Below are 12,128 nucleotides of genomic sequence, written 5' to 3' on the forward strand. Positions count from 1 at the left end.
GGCCCAGGAGCCTCTGCAGACACCCAGGTAGAGACAGGATTGTGTGGGCAGGCATGGTCCGACAGCTGGAGACAGAGGGACCACGGCAGAGGATTCCACGGGGGAAGGTGAGATGAATGCATGCACCAAGGGGATGAAGGGTGATGAACAGGAAATACCCAGCTCTGCCTGTTCTGCACAAAGACAAGAACCTTGTGGAGGCTGGGAAAGCTCTTTTCTCCCTCTCCAACCCTCCTCTGCTCACCATTTGGGCACTGAAGTGCAGGGCCGAGAGCTCAAACCACAAACAGCAGCGGCCAAGGAGAAAGGCAATAATGTGGAGATGTTCCAGAGGGATAAACTGCCAGGGATAAAGAGCAGTGTGCTGGAAAAGAGAGGAGCCGGAACAGCTGGGTGGTGAGAGCTTTGGGGAAGAGATTGCATGAGAGAGAGACATGGATGAACAGGATCACCTCCTGAGGGCTCTCCCCTGCTACACCTCTGCCCTAAAGAGATGTCTGCAAATACCCAAGCTTAGAACCTCATGTGCCTGAGACAGGGATAAAACTTGTCAGGTCTGAGCAGCCTGGGAAGGTGCAGAGATCTGGATGTGACCTGGGCAGCTGGAAATCCATTTTGTTCGCTGTGGAGAAGTTTCAGACAGAGAGATGTGCCCACGCTGCTCTTACTGCATGGAGAAAGGCATCTGAGCAGCAAAACCAGTCAAATGTGGGAGAAACAGAGCCAAAGCTGCTCTGCTTCACAGCTGGGGAGGCCAGCTCCTCGCTGTGCCTCAGGGCATCTCCCTGAGGAGCTGGGGGGGGTCTCCTCTTCCCACCACGTTATCCAAATCCAGCATCTCCCTGAGGAGCTGGGGAGGTCTCCTCTTCCCACCACGTTATCCCAATCCATCATCTCCCTGAGGAGCTGGGGAGGTCTCCTCTTCCCACCACGTTATCCCAATCCAGCATCTCCCAGAGATGGAAGCTCCCTTTTCCCACCACGTTATCCCAATCCAGCATCTCCCAGAGCTGGGGAGCTCTCCCCATTCTACCACGTTATCCTAACTCGATGTTTGCCTGATGGAAGTCACATAAACAAGACATCTTGCCAGGCAAGGGCTATTATTCAGGTGGTATGTGCATTCTCAGCCGTGTTTAATATTCTGCTCACAATCCAGCATGGTTTTTATTTGCCATTTGAACACCAGGCAGGATGGTTTGGGGTTTGAGAAACATCAGGTCAGAAGAGATGTGACCTCTGAGACAAATAAATTCACACAACCTGCAATCTTTTGTGTTAGCAGAGCCCGGCCATTAGTGTCAGCATATTCCAGACACAAAACATGCTAAGAGAAAAAAAACCCCACGTGCTTAAGATGACCCTTGCTCACCTCAAAAGCTCTCAGGAAACCATTGCAACAGAGGTACAGCTCTTTGCTGCCTTCAGAGGTTTGGATCTACGGTATTTTTGGGCAATTAATTACCCAGGGTGCAGGATTTCATCTGCTCCTGGGCACCAAGTCTGGGCTGTGAAGGGTCCCTGCTCTGCTCAGGCTTGGAGCAGCTGCCTAGAGCAGAGGCTGGACAAGGCTAAATGATTAAAGTGGGCATTTATTAAAGGCCTTCAGTAGATACACCTTGGGCAGTCCCAGAGGCTGCACCCAAGCTGGACGATGGACACGAGTTTTTTAATTATAAGTTTGGTCCATTTACATATCAGGGGTTAATGCTACAATTACAGCTTTGGGTAATGAAGTAATTTACCCCAAGTTTGCTTTCCCCAGCTCACTTCTGCTTATACTTGTGGGGCCCGAGGCTGTAGGGTGTCCTTGAGCCCCAGGCCCAGAGGGATTGTTCTGTCTGACCCAAGTGTGAGGACACTCAATAGCTGACACTCGACATGGAGTTTAGAGTTACACACGAAGGCAGTACAGGATTTGAAACATATCAAAGCCAAAATCCTAAGGCATCAGGGTGGCCCTGGGGTGGAGGCCCCTCAGACTCGGCAATGCTCCAGTGCTCTGCCTCCTGCCAGAGCACAGAGCTCACGGACCTGTGTGGGCCTTGGAGGGGAGAGGAGCTTGGAGGAGAAATAGGGAAGGGAATTGATTGCTCTGAGCCATGGCAGAAGAGCTGCACATCAAAGGCAGGACTGACCCCCACCGCACACAGCCCTCCTGTCACACCCTCTGCGGGCCCTGACACCCAGCTCTGGCAAACACAGCCCTGCCCACCGCCAGCAATCACCAGTTGTCTGCTGCCTTCAGCTCTGCTGCTCTGGAGCAGCATCCAGCTTCCTCTGCACACTCAGGGGGTGTTGGTTTTCCTGCACTGATGCTCCAGCCTCCCACCCCATGAGGAACTGGAGGATGCTTGTGCAATGGCATCTGGCAGAGTTAAACACCAACACGAAGCTGCAGCCCTTGACAGTTCCTTCCACTGCACTGGCTGTTATTGAGGCAACTGAGAATTGCTTAGAAATAACAATAATTCTGCAGCAGACACGAACAGATGACTCCTACTCTGATCCCACAGTCCTTGACAACACAATGTTCCTTAAACCAGAGTCTTTCTGTGTTCATGTAGCCTGCCTTGTCTGCAGGGGTATTCTCTGTGAGTTACCTGACTTTAAACAAATAAATCACACGTTTGAAAAGCGTGAGCCTCTTCCTGAGCTGGGCCATAAATAATGAGTGAGGAAGGGAGCATGGAAAGGACAGGCAGAGCGACAGGAACCCTGTGCTCACTTCCTGCAACCTCATTCCTTTTCCCCAGGCTCTGCTTCTCCCCACAGCCCAGACTGGTACCCAGAATAAACCAGCTCAGGATCATGAGATTGTGTTTTTGCCATCCTCTGCTGCCTCCCCTTCCTTCCACGCCTCCCTTCCCAGAGCAATGGGCAGCAACTCACGGTAAATGCACTCAAACCTCGGCACAGGCACAACAACAGACCCGTGGGGGTCCCCAACCTCACCCACTGACACATCCAGCTCAAGACAACAGATTTTGTCTCGTGTCGCAGCACCAAACAGTGACTAACCAAATGTCAGCTGCAGATCACACAGCAGCTTTGCTTTCTCCCAGGAACACGCAGACATGCGGGCTGATGGAGCCTCCGCCACCTTCCTCCACGGCTCAAGAGCTCCAGCCTGCACTTTACATCTGCAGCCCTGTTCGGGATCCATCAGCATCAGGACGGTGTGTTACAGAGCCCTCTCACCCGTTCCCCCGCCTGCCTCCCACGCTGCCTGCCCGCTGTCAGCACTGCAGGCTGCCCCGGTCACTCGGGTTATTAATGCTGCCTGGGACACCTGGGTTTCACACGTTATTTGGGCCTCAGATGAAAGGATTTGACTGAGTCTCAAAGACCCACCTCTCACCCCCGATGTTTAATGAATGCAATTCAAACTGAACTGGGTTTTTAAGAAGCTGGCTGGCACTGAAGGGAGGACAAAGCCCAGCAGAGTGGGTGTGGATGTGCCAGGTCCCCTCTCCATGCGCTTCCAGCAGGTTGTGCTTTTTAACAGCGGCAGGGCAACAAACACAGAACTTAGTCATTTGGGTAAAGCAAGCAAACACACGCCTCCCCACGGTCCACTGCTGAGACAGAACAAAATACCTGAGCACGTATTTGATATGCACAATACAAAGCAATGAAAGGCGGCTGAGGGGCACTCAAACCCTTCCCGTGCCCACTTTGCAGCACTGCAGAGCCCTGGGGACTCTGGCAGAGCTCAGTGCAAAGGCTATGCCCAGAAAATATTGAAGGCCAGGCAGGACAGGGCTCTGAGCAACCCCATCCAGTGAAAGAGGTCTCTGCTCATTGCTGGGGGGTTGAGCTGAATGAGCTTTAAAGGTCCCTTCCCACCCAAACCATCATTCCATGGACATGTGTCTTAGCTTGGGGCAGAGTGGTCACCAGCAGTGACCACCCAGCAGGGCTCACAGCTGCCCAGAGAGGACCAGTCCCCCTGGAAGATCTGCCGTGGCCCAGCCCCGTACACCCTACAGGTGCTGGACGCCTCCGCGTGCCGGCACTGCGTACCTTGTGCGAGTAGTGCTGATCCACGATCCTGGCCAGGCCGAAGTCACCGATCTTCAGCACCAGGTCCTCCGTGCTGATGAAGATGTTGGCCGGCTTGAGGTCACGGTGCAGGACGTTGGCGGAGTGGATGTACTTGAGCCCGCGCAGCAGCTGGTACATGAAGAGCTTGGCGTGCTCCTCGGCCAGCTTGCCCTGCTCCAGCAGCCGCGCCAGGTCCGTCTCCATGTACTCCTGCACGATGTACACCATGTTGAACTTGAAGAAGTCGCCGCGCAGGTTGGCGCCCTTGGGGCCCAGCACCTCGTAGACCTTGACGATGTTCTCGTGGTCGAGGCGGCGGATGATCTTGATCTCGCGGAAGGCGTGCTTCATGCTGCGCGCGTCGCCCAGCGTCAGCTTCTTCACGGCCACCTTGCGGCAGCTGCGGCTGTCCAGGGCCGACAGCACCAGCCCGTTGGCCCCGAAGCCCAGCGGGCGGAAGTTGACGAAGCGGCAGCCCAGGTCGTAGCCGTACATGCTGGCCATGCAGTCGCACTTCTCGGCCATGGCGCGCTCTGGCCCGTCCCGCTCCTCCGCCCCCGTCACGCCAAGAGCCGGCAGAGGCCCAGGGCCGCCAGGTCAAAAACGCAGTTGGAAATCAAGGCCCTCATTATTACTTACAGATGGCTGGGGAGGGGTCTCACTCTGAGCCCGTCACTTCAAGAGGACACGGGGTGAAAACGAACCTGAGGACACACACACACAGAGAAATATAATGTTCTAAACTGGGTGAGAAACCAACAGACTTTCCAAGCAGCGTAGAGAAACACAGCCCAGAGATCGCTGTCAAAGCAGAAGGGTTCTTTTTTTTCTGGAGATTAAAAAATTAAATTAAATTTTAAAAACTGCTGTGTTTTTCAGCCCCTGCCTTGTTTCCCTTCTGCGGTGTCCTGGAAACAACGCCGGAGCGCAGTGCTGGTGGCACAGCCCCGCGTCCCTGATGTCTCAGCACCACCACAGCCAGCTGGCCCTGCTGTGGGGCAGAGCCCAGAGCAGCCCCAGGCCCTGCCCTGCCCCAGGCCCTCCCTGCCCACGAGCCTTGGCAGTGTTTCCCCCGCCAGTGAGGTGCAACCAGGGCCCAGCAGAGCTCCCCGGAGTCAGCAGAGCTTCACCCTTCTCACCGCTCCCCTCCTGGCACGGGCAGACCCCATCCTCCTCACCAGCACACACAGAGCCCCACGGCAGCCGCTGCTCTGCAGGACTAAACCCAGGCTTTTTCCAGCTCAGAGGGTTTCCAGGTTTGCAGATCCAGCTCCTTCCTGCTGTGTGCCTTTCCCGGGTGGAGCCGAGGGCGGTCTGATGGCTACAGCATCCCGAGGAGCTCCCCGCACTGCACAGCCCCGTCACCCCGCAGCAGGTCCAGCCTCACTCCTGGAAGAGAAAAGAGGGACCCATCTGTTGCCAGCGCTGTCTGTGCCCTGCCCAGGGAGCTGAAGGTTCACCGTGAGCAAAACCGTGACCTTTCAGAGGATCATCAGTTATCCCTCCCAACGCATGCAGCATTTCTCAGCTCCTTAATTCTCCCTTTCCCATTTGTAAGGCACAGAGAAATGCAACTCTTCCTCTCCCCTTGGCTGCCCCTGTTTTCCTTTTTTAAAATTTGCTCAAAAGTGTTACAGAGCAATTTGCAGTGGCTGAAGAGCGTGTGGTGTCTGCCACTGCCCACAAAACACAGAAATGAGGGGGCAAGCCCTCCCTGCCGGGCAGCCGAGAGAGCCACGGAGCTTCTCGGCTTGCAACAACCAGAACTGCTCAGGCAAATGAGGCAAAAAGCCTTGGGAGCTGTCTGTGAGGACATGACACCCCCTGAACTCGGGTGGCACAGCAAACCTCAGCAGCAGCCTGGGGATGGCATCGCCGTTCCTGCGAAATCGCAGCTGAGCAGGTAAATGTGCGTGTATTCGTACATGAAGGATGTACGGTTTGTCTTCTCACCCTCTACGGGGCTGTAAGTGGAGGGTGTGGAGACGGGGTGAGCTGTCTCTGGAGCACAATCCCGTACCTCAGAGCCTCTCTGCTCTTTGGTTGTCCCCCAAGACGCCGAGGGCTCTCTCCCCAAGGCGCCGTGGCTTTTGAAGGAATCTGCACCACGGCAGAGCCTCACCTCCCCAGGCAAACACCCACATCTGCTGGGGATGAGGACGTGCCTACAGCCAGAGCATCACACTGTTTGGGGGATCTTCCTGGCAAAACGTCACTGTCTGGTGGCAGGTGACCATGCAGAGGTGGCCAAGGGCAAGGGACCGCTTCTCCCAGCTGCTTCAGCTGGGAAAAGACAGCTCAAGACCCTGAAAGCACTCCAAGTTTTCCACCGAGGCTCCCACCTGCACTTCACTTGGGAACAGAACGGAACAAAAGGTCTGAAGCACGAGGAAACAGCTGGGCTTTTCCTTCCAGATGAGCAGCTCAAGGTTCCCGACACACCACGTGTCCCTGCAGCTGTCTGTGAGGCTCCGAGCAGCAAGGACACCGCTCCTGGCTCCAGCCTGCTCCCAGACACCCCCGGCCAGCCTCACCTCGCTGCACCCCGTCCTCGCCCCCAGGCCACCCCCGGAGGGTCCTTCCCAGCCAGGGGGACCTGCAGGGACCACCCAGCTGCACAGGGACCTCCCAGGCCACCAGCTGGTCCCAGCGCTGCTCAGAGGAGCAAAATAAAGCAAAATAAAATAAAATAAAATATTAAAATAATTAAAAAAATTATTAAATATAAAATATAAAATAAAATAAAATGATAAAACAAAATAAAATATAAAATAAAGTAAAATAAAGTAAAATAACAGAACAAAATAAAATAAAGTAAAATAAGGTATAATATAGTAAAATAAAGTAAAATAATAAAACAAAATAAAATAAAATATAAAATAAAGTAAAATAACAGAACAAAATAAAATAAAGTAAAATAAAATAAAGTAAAATAAGGTATAATATAGTAAAATAAAGTAAAATAATAAAACAAAATAAAATATAAAATAAAATAAAGTGAAATAAAGTAAAATAAAATATAAAATAAAATAAAGTAAAATAAAGTAAAATAAAATATAAAAAAAAATAAAGTAAAATAAAGTAAAATAACAAAATAAAACAAAATAAAAATAAAATACTATAAAATAAAATAACTGTGGATCTGCTCCTGTTGTGTTCTTCATGCCAGAACGATGGCTCTGTTAGAGCCCTTAATCACTAGCGCTGCTCCATTAACCCAGCAGCGGGTTCACAGCCTGCTCCTGTTCCCCAAGCAGCGCTGCAGGGACCCTCCTGCTCCCTGGCAGAAGTTACCAGGGAAAATTACAAAATACCAGGGAAAACATTAAATGCTGAGCAATCACCCATTGCTGAAGGGGGATGAGGAAGGCACGGCTCCAGGGCAGCAGGGAGCAGCGATTTGGAGAGGGAGCCAGCTAACAGTTAAAATGAAGACATACGGAGCATCTGATGGCAGGGAGGATGTAGGCAGGGCAGGGATGCCCTCTGAAGAGCATCTGCCAGCAGTTACCGAGCCGCTTGGCAAGCACTGCCTGCTCCTCCAGTCGGGAAGCAAAAATAATTACAGCCTCTTTTCAACCCAGCAATTATCTAATGCTGGCTTTTGCAGGCAAGGGCTGAACAGAGAGAGCTGCTCGTGCTGTCAGGGAGCGGGACAGGCACCAGAGAACTGCCTCGGCCCTCCGCTGAACCAGGGGGACAAAACCAGATGGGGAACAAGGCGAGAAAGGCAACAGGGAGGTGGATAAACCCCGAGGGTCTGCGAGGAAGGAGCAGCCTGTGCAGGGGGGTTCCCCAGCATGGTGACCCATGCAGAGGGAGCACATGCTGCTCAAACCACCCACAGCTACCGGGGGCTCCGAGGACCACTGCTCCAGGGCAGCCGGGCAGCCGATGAGCAGCCAGGGGGCTGCAGCAGCAGTGGGGCTTTCCCACTGAGCTTCCTCACTGGAGATCTCAGTCTCTGCACACATCTCTCAGAGACAGCCTGACAAAGAAAATAAAAAATAAAATCAACCAAAACGTCCTGCTGGCACAAAGGGAACTGTGTGAAACCGGGCTGGGACCACTGTGCTTTAACGTGGTGCCACGTTGGCTCTGTCACCCATCTCTGCCCCTCAGCTCGGCCGCAGCACACAGAGCCAGCACGCTGCCCAGCTCCCGGGCACTCCGGTGCCAAGGGGCTGGATGGTCCACACGGTCCCTCCCAACCAAAAACCCTCCTGTGACTCAGGGAGCAAAACCCCGCGCGGCTGCTGAGCCCAGGTAGCGTTGGGCGGGGGCCAGAGCCCACGCCAGGCTGCTTGGCTCACTCTAGACGCAATGGAAAGAAACCAAGTTCTGCCTCGTCAGCCTCATTATTAATAATTAGTAGAGCTCTAGATGCACTGAAAGGGAACACGCAACATATGAGGGGGGAAGAAAGAGCCCTGCTTTTCCTGACAAGCAAAGTGGTGGCCTTTGTGATTCTCCTGGCTAGGACTCGCTCCCAGCTGGTGAGGGCCCTGCTGCAGCTTCTGCAATTAGAGGGGCAGAATCACCCCAAAGGATGGCCCTGGCGCCCAGCAAGTCACACCCCTGTCCTGACCCTCTGGCTGTGTCTCCCTCGCTGAACATCCAGGGAAAAGCTCCTAAACAGGGAGATGTTCTGCGGCCAGGAGCAGCAGACACGGGGGATCCCACAGGGGTGGGAGAGAGGCAGGTCAAGGGGGATTGTGCCCCTGTGCCCCTGTGCTGAGGTGAGACCCCACCTGCAGAGCTGCCCCAGCCCTGGGCAACACCAGCACAAGGACGTGGAGCTGCTGGAGCCAGCCCAGAGGAGGCCACGCAGCTGCTGCCAGGGCTGGAGCCCCTCTGCTCTGGAGCCAGGCTGGGAGAGCTGGGGCTGCTCCCCTGCACAAGAGAAGGCTCCAGGGAGAGCTGAGAGCCCCTGGCAGGGCCTAAAGGGGCTCCAGGAGAGCTGCCCAGGGACTGGGGACAAGGCCTGCAGGGACAGCACCCAGGCAATGGCTTCCCAGTGCCAGAGGGCAGGCCCAGCTGGGATACTGGGAAGGAATTGCTGGCTGGGAGGGTGGGCAGGCCCTGGCACAGGGTGCCCAGAGCAGCTGGGGCTGCCCCTGGATCCCTGCAGTGTCCAAGGCCAGGCTGGACAGGGCTTGCAGCAGCCTGGGACACTGGAAGTTGTCCCTGCCATGGCAGGGGTGGAATGAGATGACCCTGAAGTCCCTTCCCACCCTTCCCACCCCGTGATTCAGTGACTGAGCTCTGTCTGCATCTGCTGCCTGCCTCCTCCACCTGAGACAGCAGCAAGCCCCACAGACCAGGCTGACCCGCCTCTCAGGAAAGACCACAGAGGTCATTTTTCCTGCCTTCCCCATTCTCCGAGCCACACCTGGCTCCTGAGAGCCCTGCAGAAGCCCCAGGGAGATGCCCTCAGCCGGCCCAGTTTCCCCCCAGGCCGTGGCTCTCCATGGCTGTGCTGATAAAGAAGGGTTATTTCAGCAGCCCACCCACAACTGCTGCCGGTCCCAGCAGCCCGGAAAACAGCCCGGAAAATGCAGTCATCTTTCATGGAACTGCTGACCAGGGTTCCAGCAGCTTCTGAGGCTGGTGAGGCCTGGCTCTGATATCCACTGGAGGAGCCCAATTCAGCGAGAGCTTCAGGACAGCTGCAGCAGAACGGGACGCAGGTCCTGCAGCAGGACAGGGCACTGAGAGCAGGAACAGAGCTTGGGAGCACAGCAAAGCAGTGTGCAGGGAAAATGAGCCTGACCTGGGGGGCACCCGGCCTGCTGCTGGTGGGCTGGCAAAGGGACACCAGCTCTCAGGGATCTGAGCCCTCCTTCCCATCCCTTTCCCACTTGCCCTAGCTCAAGGACAGGGAGGCTCTGGGGCACTCCCAGAAGGCACACACAGCTGTCCTCCTCTGCTGCAGGCCACAAATCCCCTAAATTCAATGAATATGTGCCATGCCATCGCTCAGATCCACACTGGGGCTTGAGGGAAGGGTCAGGAGTGCCCAGCAGCCCACCCTGCAGCCACCTGGGAAGGGATGGACACCGGGGGGTGGCCGGGAGGGACTGGAGGTGCTCAAACAGAGTTAAAACACCAAATTAAAAAAACCCAAACACTCTGCATTTCAGAATAACACAGGGAATGTAGAGATATTCCCTCCTGATGAACACTGGCTGAATTGCAGTTCCAATTCACCTCTCACTCGCTTTTTCACCAGGGGCAGCTGCAGCAGCTACCCCTGCACAGATGCAGAGGTCTTGGAGCCATAAAATACAAAGATGGGGGTAGAGTGAGGAAGTTTTATTCTTCCATTCTTCCTCTCTCTCCCCTGCACTCCTCTGCGCAAGGGGAGCAGGATGATGCCCTGATGCTGATGCTGGGATTTGCATTGACCTTTCTGCTCCCTTCATCCTCTCGGGGCTCGGGGTGCCCTGATGGGGGTTTGGGTAACCTGATGGGGTTTTGGGAGCCCTGATGGGGGTTTTGAGTGCCCTCATAGGGCTCAGGGTGCCCTCACAGCAGCTCTGGATGCCCTCAAAGCGGTTCAGGGTGCTCTCACACCTGCTCTAGGTGGCCTCACAGGGGCTCAGGGCACCCTCAGAGGGTTCTGGGTGCCCTCACAGGGCTCTGGGTGCCCTCAAATGGGTTCAGAGTGCCCTCAACGAGCTCAGGGTGCCCTCACGTGGGCTCTCTGCTGTCACATCCCAGCGAGCTCCCCGCACATCCCAGCACAAGCCCAAGGGTGACACCTGAGCAAGCTTTTCCTTGCACCAGCCCCACTCGGAGGGGCACTGATCCCCCTGGCTGGGTGAACCTGCAAGAGCTGAGAGTGTGAGCAGGATGTCTGTCATCAGGAGGGCAGCTCAGGTGCTAATCAGAGTGGGGTGACATCTCTGGCTGGCACCCCTTGTGAAGGGCCAGATCCCACAGGCCATTCCACCTCCTGCAGAGCAGCTCTCCTAGCAGCACAACCAGCTGCATTTTCCATTACTTCTCTTCGCCCTGCAGCCAAAGCCTCTCAGACACCCTTTGTCCCTGCCCCACTGCCCCCATGATGCCTTCAGACTTGCTGAAGGCCTGCCTGTCTTCAGGAGACCTCTCCAAGCTCGAGAGAGGTTTAGCTCTCTCTCCTAGTCCGAGCTCTAGCCACAGAGCCGGAGCTGCTGGAGCAGCAGGAAACAAGGACGAGGCTCCTGCTGCTCTTTGCTCCCATGCCAGCAACTGCTCCAAGGCTGAAATTTAATTAATCCAGCAATCAATAAACACGGCTCCTGGTGCTCAGCTCCACAGAGCATCCCACAGAGAGCCCTGGGGATGGTGGCTCCTCAGAGACGAGCGCAGGTGGAGGCAAAGCTCTGCTCTCCTCCTCCTCCTCCTCTGCCCCTGCAGCTACAACCCACAGGGCCTGGTTCCTTGCTTTGCACCCTCCTGCCCTGCTTGGGAGGGCCAGGTGTGTGCCATGGGGCTGGGGCTCTGTGTCACCGTCCCTGTGACCCCCAGACCCAGCACTGACCGGGAGCAGCAGCACAGCGGGGCTCAGGACATCCAGGGAGACCCAGCCCAGCAAAGCCAGCCCCACCTCAGCACAGGAAGCTGTTCACGGCTGGAAAAGGCCTCTGAGATCACCGAGTCCAAACACTAGCCCGGTGCCACCACACCACGGCCCCAAATGCCACATCCACAGGCCAGCAGAGCACTTCCAAGTGCCCCAAACCTCGTGGTGAACAACAAGCTGCTCGTGTCTGAAGGACACTGAAGAACAGGGGATGCTCCGTGTGCCCCCCGTGTGGGGGTCCCCAGCAGGAGCCCAGCCTGGCGCTCCAGGAGCGCTCACCAGCCTGCAGAGACCCGTGTGTGAGCAGCTGAGGGTCAGGCTGCTGCTGGGAGCTGCTCTGAGCCAGCCTCTTGCTGATCACCGCTGGCACAATCAGGCCCTCTCACGCCAGAGCTGGTTACAGCGCAGAGACAGAGATGGCCAGTCAAACCAATGACACTCAGGCTTCTGGAGGCAGATTTCGTGTCCCCAGCCCCAGCAGAGCCGCAGACACACGGCGCGCCAGGTGCCC

General features: G+C 55.6%; 1 protein-coding gene across 4 annotated transcripts in view; it reads right to left on the reverse strand.

Annotated features, from left to right (window-relative positions):
* The window catches only part of MAPK4 (mitogen-activated protein kinase 4), a 50,851-nt gene that overhangs the window by 19,835 nt on the left and 18,888 nt on the right, over positions 1–12,128 (reverse strand). For all 4 annotated transcript variants that reach the window (XM_015615191.3, XM_015615190.3, XM_015615188.3 and 1 more), the window contains exons 2-3: positions 5,226–5,436; positions 4,027–4,751 (exon numbers count right to left, since the gene is read on the reverse strand). In XM_015615191.3, the coding sequence (XP_015470677.1) occupies positions 4,027–4,572 (546 nt within the window). In that variant the 5' untranslated portion in view covers positions 4,573–4,751; positions 5,226–5,436. The remainder of the gene's footprint in view (positions 1–4,026; positions 4,752–5,225; positions 5,437–12,128) is intronic.

The sequence above is a fragment of the Parus major genome, chromosome Z (genome assembly GCF_001522545.3).
Source record: "Parus major isolate Abel chromosome Z, Parus_major1.1, whole genome shotgun sequence".
Taxonomy (NCBI): Eukaryota; Metazoa; Chordata; class Aves; order Passeriformes; family Paridae; genus Parus; species Parus major.